Consider the following 21810-nt stretch of genomic DNA (forward strand, 5'->3'; position numbering starts at 1 on the left):
CGAGGAATCATTACCCATTGTTTGTCATTTGTAGTCATCTAGTCGTCGATCATCGAAGGAATCATCATTTGCTGGTGGAGAGAGGAGGGCCAATGAACATAAAAGTCAAACAACTACCATGGCACCATCTACAATTAGGGATTGGGTGTGTGAGGTCATACGGAGAAGTTACTACTATTGTGGTAAGGCTTGCGGTAATCCAACCCTGAATAATACCACGCGTTCTCACTGTTATTACAGACGAGAGGCAATCTCACCGTTGAAACTCTTACTTAGATAAGAAAAATGACCAAACTATATACCATGAAGATGTAAAAATGATCAACCGGAAGTACTGTCGAAGAAAAGATAAAAGAAGAAATCCTCTAAGCTCAGTATGGGATTAAAAAAAAAAAGAAGAGGGAAATGGAAGAACTATCTTGATGATGAACAATTATATTGGCAGTATGTACACAATCATATATCCATTATGGTGAGAGAGAGAGAGAGAGAGATGGAAATCTTTCAACTTCAGCAACATAATATACAATGCATGCCACGAAATTACTACATCCAATGGTATATGATTCATTGCAGTTCCTTTTACTGATGAACTCTTCATCTCTAACAGCTACCCTGAAACCCGCAGCCATGGTTGAGAAGGAAACATTAACCTTTCTTAGCTCTTCATAAGAAGCTTGAGAAGTGTCGGTGAAGGATCCATAATATGTAACACAAGTATGGTGAAGATGGCAGCGTTTAGAGCTCCTGCCAATCTTGATCTCCTCTTAAAGGGGCCTTCATCACTTAGAACTTCTGAGGATTTCTTACACCAGATGGACTGGGAACATTGGAACTCATGCTTGCAGTTCTTAGGAGCTTACGAAATTCAGACAAGCTAATCTTGCCATCTTTGTCGATATCAGCTTCCTCCAGTAATGGTTCAATAGAACCCTTCAATCCTGTATGCTGCAATAAAACACAGATTGCCAATTAGAAATTGTTGCTGATTACGATATTAGTCTATTCCATAGACAATCTGTAGACTACTTCTAGTAAGAAAAAAAGCTTCATACGGCATAGTGAAAGAATTTCTAGAGTTTAAAATTTTAATGGTGGTAGAATATCATATTTTGGCTTATTGTTTCAACATTAAGACATGGAGAAGATGGAACCATGCCTAGTGTACTTATAGATTTTTCTTTCTTTTGATGAGACTACATGGGTCAAATGCTTAGGGACTACCACCAGATGGATTTGAACCTAAAACCACTTTCAAGTTGAACCAACTAATGGGACTTTGCCTGGTTGGCAAAATAATTGTTTTTCTGGAGAACTCTACGAAACTCTAGACACAGATTAGGCCAACCAAAATTTACCATTCTAAGTTCCTCTGGTGTAATGTATCCATCTCTATCCACATCAAATTTTTCAAAAGCTGCTTTACAACGTGAACGCCATTTCTCAGAATCATGCTCCTCCATCTGATGCACATGCAAAGTTGCTGCAACAAATTCAGTGAAGTCAACAAGTCCATCGGTGTTGCTATCAATCTGCAGAGTAACATGAAGTATCAGTCCATCCGTTAACACATATTAGCATATACGATATTGAAGCAGAGACAACTACAGAATTAATTAGCACACGAAGGTAATCAATATTTATTGGTCTGAAACATTATACAAAATCTTGAATCTTCTTACTACCATCAATGTATGCAAATGTAAATTTCAAATTGAGAACCCCCAGTATTAACCAGTATAAATTTGTTTTAACATCTTTCATTTTGGGTTTTCATTTGTATTTATCTTTTCACAGAACACAAACATTGGCAAGGGAATTAGCAAATAGCACAGTATTCATATATATATATATATATATATATATATATATATATATATATATATATATATATGTATGTATGTATGTATGTATGTATGTATGTATGTATGTATGTATGTATGTATGTATGTATGGATATATATTAAAACTTACAGCTTGAAGAATGTCAAGGTCACGAGGTCCCTTTAATCTCCAGGGGATATCCTTGGCAAGAGCCTGCTCAGACGAACATAGTCAAGACATTTAGCATGAAAGAAAGTTTATCTACATTTTTTTTTTTTTAAAGTTTATCTACAATTTTAGAAAAAACAAAATCCAGAGTAAAACAAAAGAAACATATTACCGCTGCAGTGCTCCTTAAATGCTACCCAACCAAAAGGATCTAAATGATAGAAATATAAAGATATACATTAAAATGATTTAAATGCTACCCAACTTAACTACAAAAGTCCAAAAATGGGATATGTGTTGAAACTGAAGAGAAAGCACAATTCCAAACAAGCAACTAATACTCAAAATTGTTGTCCAGCAGTAGGAGATTCCCATAATGGTGCATTGACATAAGAGTTTTAGCCCTTAAATCTTCTTTGCTAAGCACGTGCTGATTTATAGACACCAAACCAATGATTATTACTTCTTTCAACAGGAAGTTTTTGCAGAAGTTGACTAACATCACAAGATGCTACAATTAAATTGACCACAAAAATAGGGTATGAACAAAGTCTTCTTCAGAATCCATAGATTAAAACATCTATGATCCAAATTCACATCCATTGCAACAAGTTGTTGCCCCTCAGAAATCCTTGAAACCTAGGTTCTCAATGAAACTTGGATAAAGCAATCCTAAAATCAGCAAGCACATCAGAAGAGTTGCATAAAGCAAAAAAAGAAAGTTAAAGAATGAAAAAAGAAATGTGTTTGGCAAGTTACACAGAGCAATTTTCAAGAAAAAAGCTAAATTTTGTCATTCCAGCACCAGAATCACAACACTCCAAAAGAAGTATTTTAAGAAGACCAACCTGTCTCATTTCATCAAGGCTTATTGAGCCACTTTTATCGATGTCAATTGCTTGAAACTGGTCCTTAAGATCTGCTAGCTCATCTTCATCAAGAGTGCTTGCTATTGCCTGCTTAAAAAATGAATTAGGTTATAAAAGAATTTTTTTCGAAAATAATATCAAAGTACAAATCCTTGTGCAATATTGTTTACCCTCAGTGCAAACTGCTTTAGACGGCTATACTTTACGAACTTTCGCATATTTGCTAGAACTGAGATATCCAATGGTATCTCTGATGCATTGCCCCCTTCTCTCACCCATGGATGGGCTGCAGAGATGCACATCAATCAGAAGGCAATTTATTAGTGAATGTAACTGAATGATGATAACTTATAGAAGATTCCGTTAACTAGGGGATAGATTGTTCATGATAACTGCAGTTGAGAAACTTAACAACAATGCAGCAAGATCAAGCATCAATGTTGAAATGTTTTCCTTTTTAATTGAAAAAAGCATGGAGAGTGATACTAAAGCACTGACATCAGGGTCTGAAGGTGGAACACATACATAAAGCTTGAGCAGCAGTCAGTCTCACACGAGGATCCTTTACTAATAACTTCTTAACGAATTCCTTGGCACTGTTGCTTATTGTAGGCCATGGTTTCCGTCGAAAATCAGGCTTGTTTCTTAGCACCTGCGAACCAGCAACAAATATACTTATATTTTCTGCAAATAGAAAGGAAAAAAATATTTTCTGCTAAAAATGGAAAAGAAAAAGATATGCTGCAAAAGGACATACATAACCTTTTAGTTATTCCTATATAGACCTACTGAAATATGCTGGCATAAAAAGTACTTTATCAACTAGGGTAATTTCCATTACACTTAAGTAAAAGAGGATGAAAAATGAAATTCATTTCCAAAAAATGTACTTATAACCAAGTGGATCATGAATTTTTTATTCATTTTACCAAGGTTCCCAAGCTGTTCTCTCAAAAATAAGATGCTTGTTCAATATCCACTCAAATTTCACCAAACAAGGCCAAAGGAAAGAAAAAGGATAACACATGGCATATGACTTGTGGGTCCCAAATTTGTTGTGTGCCTTGGAATTGTATTAGGTGTCTTGGATCTCCTTTGTCATAAAGGACAAGTAGAAAATCTACTAACAGCTTTGTTTGGTTTTTTTTTCATGTTCTAAAAGATCATAGTCTTTAAAAAAAGTGGCTGATCAAGTTTTAATCTCCAACACATTTTGCTGGACATGAACTTTTGGACTTCAATGAAGGATTTACATGATCCAATTCTAATTTGGGCATCTCAATCTTGAAATCATCCAATCTTCAAGCATCAATGAGCTCTGTTAATCAAATCTCCTTGATTTGAGGAGCTCTTTTCTTTAGGATAATTCTGCTCCAAGAATACTGATTTCTCTTGGGATGCCCCTCAAGGCCTAATAGAAGCCTGGTTTATGGTCTTCCTCCAGGAACTATTTAAAGGTGCTAATGCTGCAATACAATACCGCATTTTCCCGATACCATGAGACAATGACCCAACCAAGAAAATTTTGCATCATGCCTTTTGTGAGTGATTTAAGAAACAAGGATATTTTTCCTCCACAATGACTAATTTAAACAAATTTTTTTTCAATAACATAGTATACACACTTAATAGTTCACAGTTCACACTTAGAAGACTTTTGAGATCAAGTTTTTCGACCCTTTGCTGTATAATAACCATCACACAAGTATCATAAATACAAGTGGAGAAGGATCATATAATCCACACTGGACTACAAAATAAGCAATATTCACAAAGTTCATAATTGGCCAGAAACAACTGACATCAATTTAATCCTTTAAGGAAGAAAATTTTTGAACAAATGCATAGACATAATTTAATGAGCCTATCCCTATGAAATTTGAATCATAATGGTTTTAACGTAGGAAAAATTTTCCAGAGTCATGTGACAACAGTACAGTCCTTAAGAGAATCAGGTATGCAATAGTTTTAATAAATAAAAAATTTGGGAAATATTAGCACACTTATCTATTATAACCTTACAAATCAAAATGCAAATTTACCTCTTTAAATATCCCATCCTCAGTTCTGTCCCAAAATGGACGTCTCCCACAAAGAAGAATATAAGTGATCACCCCTATGCTCCAAACATCTGATTCAGGGCCAGATTTCCGCTTTAAAACCTCAGGAGCAACATAATATGCGCTACCAACAATATCATGGAATTTCTTCCCTGCAACAAGCCATTGTAAATTTCTCAATAACTCTTTTAACAAAATATTTCATATTGAAACTTTAAGACTAACTTTCACTAAGATTGAACAGGACCATCATAAAACAAACCTGGTTTTATAAAATCAGACAAGCCAAAATCTGTTGCCTTTAGAGGTGAGTCTTCTTTACTCGATTTGAAAAGAAAGTTCTGCAGATACATGTACAGTGCTTTCAAAGTCGAACATCGAGAGAACTTCACTAGGTTTTTAAAAGGAAATTTAGAAATCCTGTTAGATTCATTCAGATTTTACCTCAGGCTTCATGTCTCGATGTACCAAACCATGCAAATGACACTCAGCTGCAACTTTAAGCATCTGCCGTACTATTATTGCAGCATCTTTCTCAGTGTAATGACTATCCTTTCTGGGAAGATAACATCAATTTAGAAACAGTTTTTATTTTTCCAAGTTTTACTACAGCTGGAGAAGTGAGCTTAAAACAGATGATGAATATATTAAAAAATGACAGCCAAATATGTTCAAAGACTCATATTATAGCCATCACACATGATTTATTCAACACTAATTGTTTTTTAATTCTCAGAGAAGATAAATGGGAAGTATCAAAGCCTTAACTTTCACAATGCTAAGAGATCTTACTTGGCTAATATCCTATCCAATAATTCCCCTCCCTCGCATAACCTGATAAAGTGATAGAAAACAAACATGATATCAATATCAAAGAAAGCATATTCAGTCACAAGTTTGACTACAGAACAAATTAACCAGAATAAATTTGTGAATTAGCTTTTATATGATTGTGTCTAATGTCTCAAATTTCAACATAAAGTTTGAATGAGGATGTTGGAACAGATAATATTAACAAGAACTAGGCATACAAATCAAATCCAACAAATTAATCCTATCATTTCTGATATAATAACCAGATTTTTTAGAAAGCATATTCTGACATTTAGGAGAAATATCAGGAGCATATTCAATCTAAAAGAACGAATATCAGGTTTAAAATAAAAGGTCGACAAAAACAAAAGGACAAGATCAGACCTGGCATTTGGTGATCCTTCATGATAATTTAAAGATAAGTGAACATGTCAGTTCCTTGCTATTAATCAAAGGTAAGAAAATATCATCCATCTATGTTGACTAGACATGTTATAAATCCTTAAAATTGTCAAAAAGAAAGAACATCATCGATCTTTATTTCATTATTCACACTGATAATTGTGTTCAACAGAAAAAAGGGAAAGTTTGCAACTTAAAATGAATTGACATGCTACTAAATAAAACACAATAGAGAAACTTACTCCATAACTATATACACATAGGAATCATCTTCAAATGCATTATGGAAATTGACAACGTTTTCATGGCCTTTCAGGGCTTGCAGTATCTTCACTTCCCTCTTGACATCCTCAACAGCAATAGGAAGGACCATCTACCAGAAAAGAAAGTAAAGTTCACACAAATCCCGTCCATTAAAGATGTGAGCATTACATGTAGAAGGAGGACACCATATAATGCTTAATGGTCTGTACTCACAGAGCTAATATGTGGTTATTAAGGAATCGTGCATATCACATTTTTCAATTACAAACAAAAAAATAAAAAATTTGTTTTAGTTTATTGTTAAGTTTTCCAAATAAAATAAGTTTAGTAGAAAAATTAGATGATGAAAAAAGTTTTGATTTGACATTTTGGTAACTTATTCAATGTAATTGTTTATAACATTTGCTATCACTCAGCGATTTTTTCACTTGGCACATATTGGAAATTTTGCAGGATAGGAGGTACCAAACACAAGTTAAGAACTGAAAAGCAGATTAGTTGTTAAAAAGCTGTAGTAGGTAATATCTAACAGTGGTTGCTGGACTGGTAAGAAACCCAAGGCACAAGAATAGAAAGGACAGAGAGTGAAATATAAATATACATATACATATACATATACATACATACACACACATATATATATATGTATATATACATATACATATATATATAAATATACATATATATATATATATAAATATACATATACATATACATATACATATACATATACATATACATATACATACACATACACATATACATACACATATACATATACATATACATATACATATATATATATATATATATATATATATATATATATATATATATATATATATATATATATATATATATATATATATATATATATATATATATATATATATATATATATATATATATATATATATAGAGAGAGAGAGAGAGAGAGAGAGAGAGAGAGAGAGAGAGAGAGAGAGAGAGAGAGAGAGAGAGAGAGAGAGAGAGAGAGAGAGAGAGAGAGAGAGAGAGAGAGAGAGAGAGAGATGTTGGCCTTCAACTTGACATTGTCCATTCTTCAAATAGACCTCTTCAACATTCTTCACCATTTCCAGAATTTTTCATGAAGGGATTTTGGAGACGCACTGCTTCACAAGGTCTTCTTGTTCAACAGCGAGAAGTTCAGTGTTAGAAAGAAGTCTGAGGCTTACACTGAACTCCCAGAAACATCTTTCAAGCTCATGAGAACAATCAAGAACAAAAATGATTCTCTGAAATAATGACTCTTTACCAAGAGTATTCACACATTAAACTCAAGAAATTTGATTTTCAAGATAGATCATTTTACAATATATAAATGGAAATTGATCATGGGAAATGCTCTTGAAGTTGACTTTAAATAAATCAAGGAAGCCTCTAGTTATTGTTAGTTTGTAGTGGCTAGAACATTGATCAACTAATCAGGTAGCAATCACTGAGTGGGACTGAAAATAAACAATGATCAATTACAGAACTTCAAAGTTAACAACTGAAGAGGTGTTGACTGCTGACCTCAAGGTTTCGTTGTTTTACTTACAGCAAACTCATTGATCGTTTGTAACTAATGAGCACATATAAGCGTGCTTTAGTCTCAACTAAAGAAATAATAGTGGCATAAATCTCGGGAAGAATCTAAGAAAGATGTGCTTAAAAGGATAATTTGATTATCTGCATTGGTCATCCTATTCCTTATCTTCTACAGATCTTAAACATTCAACAAAGAGAAACTTTGCATTATGGTTTGACCAGCACATTTAATTTAGAAGCTATGCATTTCAAGATCTTAAACATGTAAATCCATGACTTAGTTTACATGATAATTCATAGAAAAAGCAACAAGAAAGTCAAATCTAGTTTTGCAGCACTAAAAGATATTCAAATTTATCGACATGGACTAGGAGATTCTCCAATTGATCCTTAATCCTTGTAAAATCATCCAATAAGTTCTATTGTGCTGCTCATCTGCAACTCAATCAACAGCTTCTGATGCCATTTTCAAGAACTTAACCATTAAAATCCATTCATAATCTCGACATGGCACATTCAATGATGTTAGTTGACTACTTTATAGAACATTCATCACCCTGTACAATAGATACTTAACGATTAAAATCCATTTACAATTCCAACCTGGCACAAAAAATATGATTGAACACCTTACTAAAACACTTAAGAACCTGTTAAATACTTACAATCAGTTGTTTGTTTTGGCCATTTGAATTAATTAAGGAATGTAAAATAGTTTTAATAGTCATATCTAGATACATCTGCCTGTTATGAGTCAGATATTCAAGATGAGTAATAGCATATGCTCATGACACTTATTAACAATTTTCTTCCAACAGCTCCATGAAAATTCATGTCACACATTCATGGATTTTTGATGCTTTACTCATCCTAAAATCAAATGACCTTTAACTGGTTATTAACATGTCTTAAAAATCTTGGATTGTGATAAAAGCATATGGTCTAAAGACTCTAAACACTGAAGCAGACCCACGAAAGTGATATCACCTTGAAAGGAATCTACTGTATGGCAATGTTGACATAGTAATAATCTCATGTTAGTTTCTGAACTCAAGGCCAAAAATGTCAACCAAATGGTTTATTGGCTGCTGATAATGATGAGAGATCACATATTAATTTCATCCTGCTAGCCTATATTCCCCAAATTTAATCTTCATTCACACGATCTACAACATTGTTAAAGCACTTTTGAAAATTTTCTAGAAGATTGTAAATATAAAACTAAGATAAATTGGTATAATATAAATTACAAAAACTATTGTCGAATGATATTATTCATTGTTTATCAGGCATAGACAGGGCATTTCTCCAACATCAAATCCAACTGTTATTAAGGTTCCAGGTATTAATCCCTCTCTCTCTCCCACCCTTCTCCCACCAGTATGGACCAAAAGGTACACCAAAGTTATTGTCCAATCAATACATTAATTAATATCTGTTTCAGATATTAATAGTGATTTCTCCAACTTCATCATCCAAGTGTTGATAATAAGAAATGCTTCCCCTGCTAAATCTCTCCCTCCCCCCAAAACCATTTTGTGATTCTCGAGTCTTGATGGTTTTAATGAGAATACAAATATACTCTGGAGCTTGAATGTTCGTTACAACATGAAGGGCCATCTCTTGGGCGAAGTTGAAAAAAGAAGTGGCTGGCTTGTTACCAGTTCAGGAACTCCTAAATTCATGATAAACCCATGATAATTGAAGTTAACTGTATAACAGAGCTCCCACATGCTTGGTTCGATGACTTTTTTTTTTTTTTTCATTTAAGACCTAAGTTTCAATCCTGCTGAATGGAAAACTAACCAAAGGCTATATTCATATCAACTATTTCTTCAGGTTATCCTACAGAGTGCTAAATAAAGTCCTACCATTTCAGATGATTATAAACTTGCTAAGGGTCCAGGTTATCGAGTTCTTTTCTTTTGTTCTCAAACTGATTGAGTGAATCGATCGCATAAAAAGCTCACAGAGATAAGGTACAAGCCCTTCTAGAGCTAATTCTTTTGCTTATCACCAACAAATTTATTCTACAAAGTCAACATGCACTTAACCTGTCCTAAAATGAAGTGTGGTAACAGAGATGAAATAGAATGCATTAATCAACATCAGAAATTTCAAAGTAACAACTTTTGTCCCAACAAATCTTGTCTCTACTTCATCTACCTTAATCCACATCAATTCCTTAGGCCAGCTAAAGAAAAACTTCCACATCTATCAACATATGCGGTTGCAGAATTACCTTATATTTGTCTACCAACAAATCTTCTGAACTAAAAAACTGTACACCCTATCTTGTGTATGCATCCTTAAAAATTTTAGTCTCAAATTGCAAACTCAGCGAAACAAAATCAAGCATACGCGGTTGCAGAATTACCTTATTTTTGTCTATTCTCTTCACCGCCACCCGTTCTCCGGTAGCGTTCTCGGTGGCAACAAACGTATACCCAAACTGCCCATGCCCGAGCAACTTCCCAACGGAATACCGGCTGTCGAAATCCTTGGCATATCCGAAATCGGTCCTCCTGCCGCACGGCACGAGCCCACTCGACCGCCGCTTGGATCCTCTGTCCTTCTGCTGCGGCTGCGTCGTCGGCGCCTTATTCTTCTGCTCAGGCTGTAGCTGCTGCTTCCGTGACGACCTGGTGCCGGCGCTGCTGGTGCCGCCTCTTATTTTGGCGTCCGCGGAAAAGCACGCGCCCATTCTTTCCTGCCCTGGGGAGTATAGCTGATAAGATTACCATCAACGAATCAAGGTAGGAGTCGAGGATGATGCCTTATAAAGGAGGTTTGTTGCTCGGATGATGATTGGAGAAGGGGGAGGGAAGGGTGGAGGAAGATGGGGGGAAGGAAAGGGGTAGAGGTGGTCAAAGGACGATACTGATTGAAGGTAGCACCTCCATCAGCCTCCCTTTTCACTCTCTCTCCCCCTCTCTCTCTCTCTCTCTCTCTCTCTCTCTCTCTCTCTCTCTCTCCCCCCTCCTCCTCCTCCTGTAATTGGATCTTCAAAGAAATCAAATGGATTTGGAGGAATTGGAATTGGAATTGGATCTTTTGATCTCCCCCTGTTGGTTTCACTTCCCTTCTTTTGTGGTTAGTTGGTTGGTTTATTCTTGGCATCCTCTCTTGTCATGTTAGTTGGACCTTTTCTCTCTCCTCGGTCACCGTTTTGACTCGTAACCGTGAGTACCATCATTTGATTAGGCGACCCGCCTGGGCCCATCTTCGCTTCCAACCATAGGAAAGGTGCAGCGACAAGTTCGAAAACCACAGGTAGGTAAAGCATCGCCGTGGAACAATTTTCCCGTGCCTTTTGCTGCCCATTTGAAGGGGCGTTTACAATGTGAAATTGCCGTCAGTCTTATCCCAGCCCACGCCAAAATGAGGCCTGTTCAATCCCAATGGATCACTGTGAAGAAAATTCTGGAGAGCTGTAATCTTAGTTAGATAAAAATATGTGCACCTAATGAAAATTACTGATATCATACAAGTAGTCTTATTGGAGTAAGGGATTAAAGGGTGTGGTCACTTTGTCAACGTCAAAGAAACTCCCTAATACGAATAAGATCGAGTCAATTGCAATAGCGAGCTCGACGTTCCCAACACGCGGTTTGACGCAGTCGACGTCGGACTCTTAATACGACGTCGTGATATTTGTGGGGTGGATTCCAAGCAGTGGGGGGGATGCGAGTCTCGACTGTATTAGAATACTATGTATCGAATCATGGACTACACGTCTGACTCCATCACCGCTTATATGGTGAGCCACACCATTAACAAAGCTTCTTTTGAGTCTCGGACTTGCAGGCAAATAAGAAGGCATGGGTTGCTGCTGCTTCTGAGATCTGTAGTCGAACGCCCAAAGAGTTTACATGCTGGAATGAATGACCTCCTTGACGCCAAGAGTGTTTTCTTCTCTTCCTTTGGCTGAGATGATGAAGTGTTTGAGCTGCAGTTGTGGGAGTGGTTTCTCTTCCTTCCTCTGAGATGTAAGAAGGAAGAAGTAATCCCACCGACAGATGCCTTAATTCTTCTGTGTTCGAAGTCGGGTGGACGAGAAACTGGTTCAAAGAACATGTTCGACCGACGATTACTCGTGAAGAGAAGAGCCGTAGCTTTCTTTGGAGAAGTCCACGCACGCGTCAGACAGTAGGACTTGACTCGGTCAGACACGTCTCCCGCGACTTCTATGCTCTTTCCCGCTTTGTTCTCTTTTCATTTTCTTGTTTCAGGTGGCTGCCGTGTTCTCGCATTGAATAGTTTTGGCTGCCGCTAAAGTCTCCACTGCCATTTCACACACTCCGTCGGTGATTCCAAGCGGTGGAGTTGAACGCAGATGCTTCTGCTAGACGTCCGTCAAAGCTGAAAGCAAAACAACAACATAGATGAAGGAAGCAGTTGAAGCCAGCACGGCCAAACGCAGGACTTTTCCCATCCTTCTTCCTCTTCAAAGCGAGTGGAAGGCCCTCACAGCAAATCAGCTGAAGCAACTTTGTAATCAGCTCATGTTGAAGAATGTTGCTCAGATCACGACCAGTGTCCACAGATTATAGCAATTCAAGAACACATGTGATGACTCAACACGATCACCAGTATTAAATACTGCAAGATTTCCTGGTACCTTCCTTTTGCGTCACATGGTGTAGCACTTTATCGTCCTGCCGATGATCTGTCTTTGACTTTTCATAAATGTCAAAATATTGGAAACCTGCTTCGGCCAGCACGCGACGGGAACACATGATAAAGAAAACAAGGGTGCAGATGGATGAGATCGAGTGGACTCCCTCCTGTATCTTATTGTTCTTCTTCCTTGAGTTGATATCATGAATGAATAATCTGACTGAGTATGATGTTCTTGTACTGGAGACATCACAGACTGCTGACTATAATCTGACTTATTATGATGTTCTTGTACCGCAGACATCACAGACTGCTGACTGCAGCTTCCTTGGCACATTATTCTTTAGCTCTTTCTGATAACCCTTCTTTGCTTCATCGAATGCAAGCAAAGCCCCACTCCATCAGCCTAGAGAGAAGAAATCATGAGCAGTAGCTGTTCTGGGATTGCGTGTTATAAAATATCAATTATAAAATACTCTGATCGTAGATCTCTCGTATAAACGTAAGAACTTTTCTCTCAACCATCTTTAAGAATTTTAAAAGATCACTTTATCTAAACATCAAGAAATCCAGAACACTAAAAGATTCTTCACATCAAAATCTAGAGATATATGAGATATTCATAGAAAAATCAAATCCTAATTATTAAAAAAATTTTCCTTCACGAGAACTTGTACAAGGATTTCTACGCTAATTTTAGAAATCCTAAAATACTTACTAATCCTAAAAATCTTTCCCTTGGTGAATATTTTATTTATTTTTATTTTTTTTAAAAAATACCTTTTCTTTATGCATTTTCCAATCTTTGTTGCTCATTTAACCTCTCACCACAAGATCTTTGAACTTTGATACCACTTATTGGGGAGAGAAAGAAGAAAAATAAAAAATCAAAAGAAACTACATAGATCAATAATCAAATGATATACTAGAAAGCTAATATAAAATTTATTGTGATTCCACAAATCCCATTGACATATATGAAGAAATTTATATTCTTCAATATATGAAATCAATTATAAGCCATTGAGTTATTCTCACTCAAATACAAGTTCCCTTATATACCTCTTACATATACATATATATATATATATATATATATATATATATATATACAAACGCTATTATTAGGTTTTGAATGAATAGATATGCAAAACAAAACTTACGTGAACCGGTTTCCGTCCCTCGGAAACAGCTGACCCTCTCTCCCACACGAGGGTCCCACTTGTGGTGTCAACTTATCTCCCCCTCGTGAAACGGGCATGTGAATGGGTACAACATAGATGGCTTTGAAAAAGACGATTTGGGCTCTAATTTCGGGTCACAAGGACTAATTACATATTATCTTTCATGTTTAGTTATTTTTATTATTTTAATCTTTATATTTTAATATTTTTATAATTATAAAAATAAAACATCTAAATCTATTTATTCTAATATTATTAGTTTTATCAATGAAAACATAAAAAAAAAAATAATCACTTTATATTTACGTCAATACCGACGCAGTTGGTTAACAGAGCTATCAATGGAGTAGCATATTAATATAGTTATTGAATAATATTATTTCGTATTTATATCGATGATTCTTTTATCACTTAACAACTACGTCTATATTGATACAGATGTCATCGTCTATCACCACCTACGCTATCATCATTAGCTTACTAAAGGGACATGTAATTAGTAGTTAGGAGGAGAAGGTCGTTTGTTAAGCAAGTTTGGGGTCGAATCAAATGACTCGAACTAATTAGGGACGGATCGCAGATCGCGAACCCTCTCCCGTCTCCTCTCGCCCCGGAAACGGCTCGCAATCGAAGTCTAGATGGAGCTTCCCAGAGGCGGTCTCCTCTTCCTGCTGTGGTCTATCGCCCTCTTCTTTGCTTCCTTGGCGAATCAAGCCGTGGGCATCCGGTTCCCTGATCGGATCCCGGAGCTGACGCCTACGAGCCAGCGGCCCCTGAGGACTGCCGTCTTTGCCCTCGGGAGCTTCTGGCGATCCGAGGCCGTCTTCGGATGTCTTCCCGGCGTCGTCCGCACCTCCGTCGGCTACGCCGCTGGATCCAAGACCAACCCCGAGTACCGTAATTTGGGGGACCACGCCGAGTGTGTCCGAGTGGGTCTTCTCTTCTTTGCTTCTATCTATCTTCGTGCATCGAATCACCTGATCGATTTTCTCCTTCCCTTTTTCCTGTTCTCTTGATTGCGATTCCCTGATAAATATAGGCGATATTTTCCCTATTAGATTCTTGTTCTGCGAATTTGTTAGAAAATGGCATTAGCATAGAGAAATGTGATTGTTTAGTATCGATTGCAGATGTAGTTAAGTTTGTTGATCATGAGTTGTGTTTAAGATGGTGGTGAAGATTTCAGCGTTATTTACTTTTGACACCAAAATCCAGGTTATAACATTTGAAGGCATCTTTTTGGTTTGCAAATTTTATATTATTTTTTCAGTTGAACTCTCATTTCTTTATATTTGTTTAATAATAGCACATGAACAATTGCAATATTTTTTCAGTTGAACTCTCATTTCTTCATTTTTGTTTAATAATAGCACATGAACAATTGCAACATTTTTGGCCTTGACAATAATAGTGATTTTTGACAACAATCTCAACCATGTTGCTGTTCCTTAGATTGGTTGTGAACATTTGTTGCTACTTCTAAAGGTATTCCATATTTTAGGCAATTGTGGCTAGAAGAAGATATGATATGTCTAATCAATCTATGACAACTAGAATTAAGATTTGAACATACCTTTCCAGATGTCTGTTGTATGCTTAGAACACATTGCTTGCTTTGTGATGAAGTTCCTGAACCATTTGAATTTCAGTCACGTGTAGCACGTATCAGTAGGTATCATACAGGGCCATATAGGTGGCACAGGGTATTGACATTGCCTTGTTCCTAGGAAAAAAATGATCACACCTGTGGTATTAGATATCTAAATGACATGATATTACACTACATATTACTATGCCCATCAATCATGTGGCACCTTGATCATGATTTACTGGCAGCATTACTTTAAAAATGCCTATCCGTGTATTGGAGTGATTTTCACTTGTGTACTGTTCTAAATATAATTGAGACATGTAGCAGACATCATATGTCATGAAGATGGGTTTTGGATAAAATAACTTTTCAGGGTCAATTGGCCCTTAGTGGCTTTCTCCATTATCTTTTTCCTTCTTTTCTTGCTCAGGTTTCCCCTTTGGCCTCCGTACTCTATTTGGTATCATTTGGTTGATATTTTTTGTTCATTGTAGTTTTCAATTTTTTGTCCTATCAGGCATTAGCTTCTTTGAGTATAAAAGAGCTTAAATTTCGTCTAATTTTCCATGTGGACCACTTTGTTTCAAATCTGACAGATCTTGCTAGATTATTTCTCTTAGATAGATTGCTAGATATATATGATATATGAAGTGATACAAGAATAGAAATCTAAGTGAAAAGATGGCAGTGGCTAAAGTTAGAAGAGGCCAAGGGCCAACCTGCCGAAAACCAAGATGAGAGGACAAGGGCCTCTCATCTTGGTTTTTGTGTTCTCTCTTGCACCTTTCTTCTCTGCTGTGTGCCGCTGAGAGAAGTTTATGTACGCTAATTTCAATTTTCAAAATCAAGCAAATATGTTAGTTAAATTAGTTATAAATGTTAAATCACAAAAAAATACTGACATATTTCCAGTTAGATTCTGCCAACAAATTATGCAGTATTGTAATATACTATTTTGGCTTTATGCAAACTTTTCACTCTAGTGAACTTTTTATCAATAAAAGACATGCGGCCATATTATGGTTTATGGCATATTGGCTGAATTGTGAAATATAAATATTTTTCTAATTCTGTAATCTAGTGTTAACTTTGAATGCTACTAATTTGTCTATTAAAGATTGATTCAATTTCTGGTTGATACTAAAGTCCAGTTTTACACGATTTCGAATTGACCAAGGATACTATCAAGGAGGAGTTTACTTTTATCGTGTATCTATTTCTTGTGACAACATGAATCATATTCCTGTACCTTTGTGATAGCCTGGCCAATAAAGAGAAGCCAAAATCTATAAGCAACATTTAAAATCTTGGTCCAATATCAATATCAATATCAGTGCCGAGCAGTATTGTATGTCAGTGTGGCTTGGTATTGATCAGTTTAGGAGGAGAGGAACAAGTTTTTTGGTTCCAAGGTCGTCAACGGTGAAAGGCAGCTTCTGGTATAGACTGTGAGGGCAAGTGATGTTGGCATCAGAAGTGCAGATGCAGGAAGCAAGGTAGATGTCAGTTGCAGAGTGGATGCCCATGACAACAGAGAACTGGCAGGGGCAACTGGTGGTGGCATGTATTGAGGAGTCAAGGTCGCAGGAGGTGGTGAAAAGGAGGAGTTTATGAGGCCTCATTCAACAAGGAAGGTTGTGAAGGCAGTGGACCAGGAGTTGGTGGTGGCAAAGGGAGGAAGGTGGTGCTAGTGTAGTTGGCATAGTGCACAGTGGCCAACTAGTTTGTGATGGAGAAAATTATGGAGAAGGAAAAGGAATGGCGTTAGGAAGAAGGGAAGAGTTTGAGATGGATACCTATACTAGGCATTAAAGCTACCATCCAGTATACCTTGATGTAGTTAAGGTTATCAGGCTGTGCAGCTGGTACGGAAAGTGTTCCAGGCTATAAGCGCAGTATTGAACTGGAACCAGCAAAATGATTCCGAGTCTATATATTGGTTGGCTGTTGGATTGGTGAAAACCAGTCTATAGTGAATGATATGACCTATAAGCACAGATAGCATTACTGAGAAGGTAGAGGTCTTGCATGTCCCGATTATCTGCGCTCAAGAAAAAGCTATTGTCATTCTTGATTTCTATAAAAAAAGTAATCCAAAACCCTTTTCAACAGTTATTGAAACAATTCTTTACAAGTTAAAGATGTTCAGTTATGTCTAAGGTTTAAATCAGGGAAAAATTGAGTTTGATGAAAATTGTTAATAATGATCTGGTGGAGCTTGCAGTAACCATAGAGGCACTTGTTAGGAACACATGATGAATGAAGTATTAATGATGCTGATCCAGATACTTGGGACAAGTTTCATCAGTGTAATTTGTTATGTATTCAACTTATATGGTCAGGTTTGTGTTTCTTTGCTCCCAAGTTACTTACTGTTTCATAGAATTTGTTGCCTATACATCTAGGTCAATCTTAATCTATCCTTGATTTCTCAGAAAAAAAAGAAGATACTGCAGTTGTCAAGGTCATCCAAATCAATCTGTATATATTGTTTGATAGTGCCTCCATGAATTGTTTGATAAATAAGTCATTGTTTCTTACTAGTCCTCTTCATTCCAAGTCATAAGCATTATTACTATGGGGCTCATTGCTTGCAACAGAATGGTGATAATCTTTGTTGTTTGTCTACCTGTTCTTTTCTTGTCAAATGCTCAAAACCTAAAGATCTGATGATGAAAATTCCTATATGACAATTTGTTAAGTTAGCAGGCAAGCTTAATACCAAATATATGTTATTGTAGTGCAATAAAGCCAAATATTCTTTTTAAATTAATTGATAGATTAGATTGTGTATTGTGGATTGCTTCAAAATATTCTTTAATTCTTATATTGTTATTGCAGGTTGAGTATGATCCCAAGTTGATTCAATTCAAGCTGCTTTTGGATGTCTTTTGGTCTAGTCATGATTCTAGGCAAGTTTTTGGCCAAGGACCTGATGTAGGAGATCAGTATAGGTAATCAAACAAATTTTACTTCATTCTTCACTTATTTTATAGTTGGTCACGGTTTGTGAGGAACAAATCAGGAAATAAACCTATTAGTATAAAAGGTTATATAAAACATTTATATAAAATGTAATCTGAAATAGTTCTATATTGTTCTATTAGTTAATAGATTATATTGATATATATTTATCTGTCACATTTCAGCTTTATTAGTGATCAAAGTCCAATACCGTTGTCATATTTTTTATTTTATTAGGCCTAAGATTATGTCGGAATGAAGCAAATTTATAGTGGACTTGGCACTACCTTGGAGATTCATTGCTTCCATAGAAAACCAAAAGCTGGTCTTAGGGGTAGTCAATATACTATTATCTTCTTGAGTACCTCTAGAGCACTTTAGTAGTCAATAACTATCATTTTTGCTAAAGTCAAATGTACAAATCTGATATTGTACTAGCTTCTACTAGGTATCCTTGTTTTCATGTAAATCCTAGTATTCTAAGACAACTTGGAATAACATATCCATGATCATTGCTTTAATAAAACTTGAAATTTGTCATGCTTAATCAAACCTCTGGCTACGTCTGACCCATATTTCACATAAACACTTGTTTCATGTTGTCTCAACATGGGGGTGCAGTGGGTACAGATGCCTAGTTGGGAACCATGAAGCAATTGTATACTCTATATTGATAACCATAAGCCATAAACCATAAACCAGAAACCAAGCAATCGTACAAATGCCTATTGGGATGATGACAATAAATAGTTGAAAGAGTTGAGGTATTGGGGTCTCTAATTGCCATTACATGACATTGCATTAAAATAAAATACATAGAACTTTAACTACTCAATCTGATTGTTTGAATCGTATGATGAGATTTGTGAGCTGGTGTGAAAATATGCTTGTGGTGGTGCTCATAATGATATTATCTGTAGTTGCTTGCTCAAGCCGAACAGGTTTTTGCTGAACTTTGGCACTTGAAAAGGTTATTGGGCTGTCTCTGCAGATCCATTATCTTCACAAATCAAACCCAAGAAGCGAGGTTGGCTGCTGTAAGTAAGGAGAGGGAACAGGCTAAAAGTCGGAGTAGTCTTGTGACAACAGAAATCCAGCAACTGGGAGTATTTTATCCTGCTGAAGCTGAACATCAGGTATGTGGGTTCACCAATCTTGTGGATTCACTGTTATCCAGCAACTAGTCTTTCCATCTAGACAGTCAAGTCTTTGGTCTCCAATTGAGTGAAGGCACTAATTGATAGCTAGTTGGTCAAATATACACTAATTGATATTTAAGCCTACCAACTTATATCTAGTTTTCTATGTTTAATTGTGAACTCTTGGAACCTTATTCATGCAAACTAATCACCGTAACTAGTTCATGAAATATTTAAAAAATAAAATATAAATAAAAAAGGTTATATATGGGCAAATTCATCATATGACCTCTTCATGGCCTGTTATTGTTGGGCTCCCTACAGATTACTATATGATATGTCCTATTTTTGAGAAAACAAATTTCTGGGTCATTTAAATTACTTTCGACAGTTTATGATAGCATCTACACGAGAAGTATTTTTTTTACTATTTTGAGGAATCTAATTTTTTTCTAAAAGTTGACTTCCCACCTTTACCTGCTTGCCACAATTACACTTTTAGGGGGGTATACATTTGCCAAACTATATTATAAATTTGTCTTTAGGTACACATAAATATACACACAGTTAAGCTAAAATATTATTGGAAAAATTGAGGTCGCACTTTTATCACTAAAAAGTCAATCATGGAGTCTCTAAATCAAAGATTGGTTTTGTGAAACATGATCTACGATGTTGTAAAACATTTGGAAACCAAAGGTCATACAGTTTGTATATGTTTATTAAACTAACATTACAAACTTGTAAAAGGATCATGCATGAAATATGCTATAAAATTTATAATTGATGATCTAAATAATTTATCATGACCCAAGTGTTATTGTGATGAATACATATAACATGTTTTCATTCTTCTATATTATGGATCAAATAAATATATTTGATAACACTAAAACTACTTTTTTTCCCATCCACTTGATCAGTTCATCAGAATGTTCCACAACCTAAGAGTTTTATTTCCCGTCCTGAACATGTTGAACACTTTTGCTAGAATTGATCTTCTATTTGTTGTCATCATGATCTATTTTGAAGTGATGTGATTGATGCCTCAGCCTTCTCGATAAGAACCTAGCTCAACTTTTGATCTCCCGATGAAGCTACATATTTTATTCTCTACTTTTGATGTCTTGTTGTTAATACCAATAGCAATGTTTATGTGACTTCTTCACTATAACTTGTTACTGGAACTACCTAATTAACAATGAATTGCTCCTAGTCTTATCGTTCCTTATTGACTGCCATACCTTGTGCAGAAATTCGAGCTGAAGCGTAATCGGTTTCTCCTGCAGCTGATTGGGAATATGCCAGATGAGGAACTCATGACATCAAGCCTAGCTGCAAAGTTGAATGGTTATGCTGCTGAGCTTTGCCCCACAATTATACAAAGGAAGATTGATGCAAAGATCGATGAAATTGTGAAAAATGGTTGGCCTGTCTTACGGGAGATCTAGGCCTAAATCGCATGCCACGATAATACTGCATTATTTCTGTGTTCACTATCTTGCACCATTTTCCAGAAGCAGTAGGATGAGGCAAAAATCCATGAGGTACCACATTTAGTTTTCGCTATATTCAAATTCTTGTGCTTCAAAAGCTTAAGCTGCTATGCTGGTAGATCGAGCTGCTTGGCGATTGACTTCATCCATTAGCTTCCACGATTTTGTCATCTCTGCCATAAAATGTCCAGACGAACAAAATAACTGATCTGGGGAACTTTGAGATTAATACTGAGATGGCTTCCTATACAGTATATATTAGTTAGGTGTAATCATAGTTATGGTGGTCGTTTGTAAAAGGCTTCTTTAGCTGTTCGTGAGTTCCAATGGTATTAAACAACTCAGGAGACTGAAAATTTCATGCGGATTATTGAAAGCAAAGGATTTGTAGCTAAGAAATACTTTCAGAAAACATTGAGTTTTTACCCACAAGTTTTACAATTTATACGGATCACAGAGCAGAGGAATGGAGATTGATCTCGGAGACAACAGATACTTTTACCATTATAGCGGTGGTATTTATTGGAAGGACAACAGTTTGCATTGCTTGGTGATCATGTTTTATGAGGTTAATTATAGGTTAATTATGGATTAACCTATGTAATTAGATCTTTTTAGTATTTTGATTTTTAGATTTGAAAATTTTATATTAAAATTTTTATAGTTATGAAAATGAAATATTTAATCTCATTTATATTAACATCATTGGTTTTATCGACAGAAGATACAATACGTGACAACAGTTGTATGAATGGTATGAAAACAATGAGAAAAAAAATATAATTTCGATAGTGGTGGCGGATAGTGACATCGTGAGTGACTATTGTGGTGGTGGTTGGCAATAACGATGTGGTGATTGCTGATG

General features: G+C 35.9%; 2 protein-coding genes across 2 annotated transcripts; one reads left to right on the forward strand and one right to left on the reverse strand.

Annotated features, from left to right (window-relative positions):
* Positions 1 to 406: 406 nt before the first annotated feature.
* Positions 407 to 11013, reverse strand: LOC135610682 (calcium-dependent protein kinase 4-like). Its single transcript, XM_065105496.1, has 12 exons — positions 10329 to 11013; positions 6379 to 6509; positions 5714 to 5755; positions 5366 to 5477; positions 5184 to 5262; positions 4904 to 5073; positions 3387 to 3513; positions 3032 to 3147; positions 2841 to 2948; positions 1975 to 2037; positions 1359 to 1532; positions 407 to 948 (listed from the first exon to the last, which is right to left on the reverse strand). The coding sequence occupies exons 1-12, from the start codon at positions 10653 to 10655 to the stop codon at positions 787 to 789; spliced, it is 1611 nt and encodes a 536-aa protein (XP_064961568.1). The 5' UTR covers positions 10656 to 11013; the 3' UTR covers positions 407 to 786.
* Positions 11014 to 14263: 3250 nt separating this feature from the next.
* Positions 14264 to 21265, forward strand: LOC135610684 (peptide methionine sulfoxide reductase A5-like). The gene is made up of 4 exons (XM_065105501.1): positions 14264 to 14684; positions 18188 to 18300; positions 19302 to 19446; positions 20703 to 21265. The coding sequence occupies exons 1-4, from the start codon at positions 14394 to 14396 to the stop codon at positions 20898 to 20900; spliced, it is 747 nt and encodes a 248-aa protein (XP_064961573.1). The 5' UTR covers positions 14264 to 14393; the 3' UTR covers positions 20901 to 21265.
* Positions 21266 to 21810: the final 545 nt, after the last annotated feature.

The sequence above is a fragment of the Musa acuminata genome, chromosome BXJ2-4 (genome assembly GCF_036884655.1).
Source record: "Musa acuminata AAA Group cultivar baxijiao chromosome BXJ2-4, Cavendish_Baxijiao_AAA, whole genome shotgun sequence".
In the NCBI taxonomy this organism is placed as follows: domain Eukaryota; kingdom Viridiplantae; phylum Streptophyta; class Magnoliopsida; order Zingiberales; family Musaceae; genus Musa; species Musa acuminata.

Coding starts and splice junctions, on each gene's coding strand:
- LOC135610682 (XM_065105496.1), bottom strand. CDS start 10,655: ATGGGCGCGTGCTTTTCCGCGGACGCCAAAATAAGAGGCGGCACCAGC. Junction 6,510..10,328: donor AGAGAATAGACAAAAATAAG/GTAATTCTGCAA, acceptor CTTTTCTGGTAG/ATGGTCCTTCCTATTGCTGT. Junction 5,263..5,365: donor ATCGAGACATGAAGCCTGAG/GTAAAATCTGAA, acceptor ATGTATCTGCAG/AACTTTCTTTTCAAATCGAG.
- LOC135610684 (XM_065105501.1), top strand. CDS start 14,394: ATGGAGCTTCCCAGAGGCGGTCTCCTCTTCCTGCTGTGGTCTATCGCC. Junction 14,685..18,187: donor ACCACGCCGAGTGTGTCCGA/GTGGGTCTTCTC, acceptor TTGTTATTGCAG/GTTGAGTATGATCCCAAGTT. Junction 19,447..20,702: donor CTGCTGAAGCTGAACATCAG/GTATGTGGGTTC, acceptor TACCTTGTGCAG/AAATTCGAGCTGAAGCGTAA.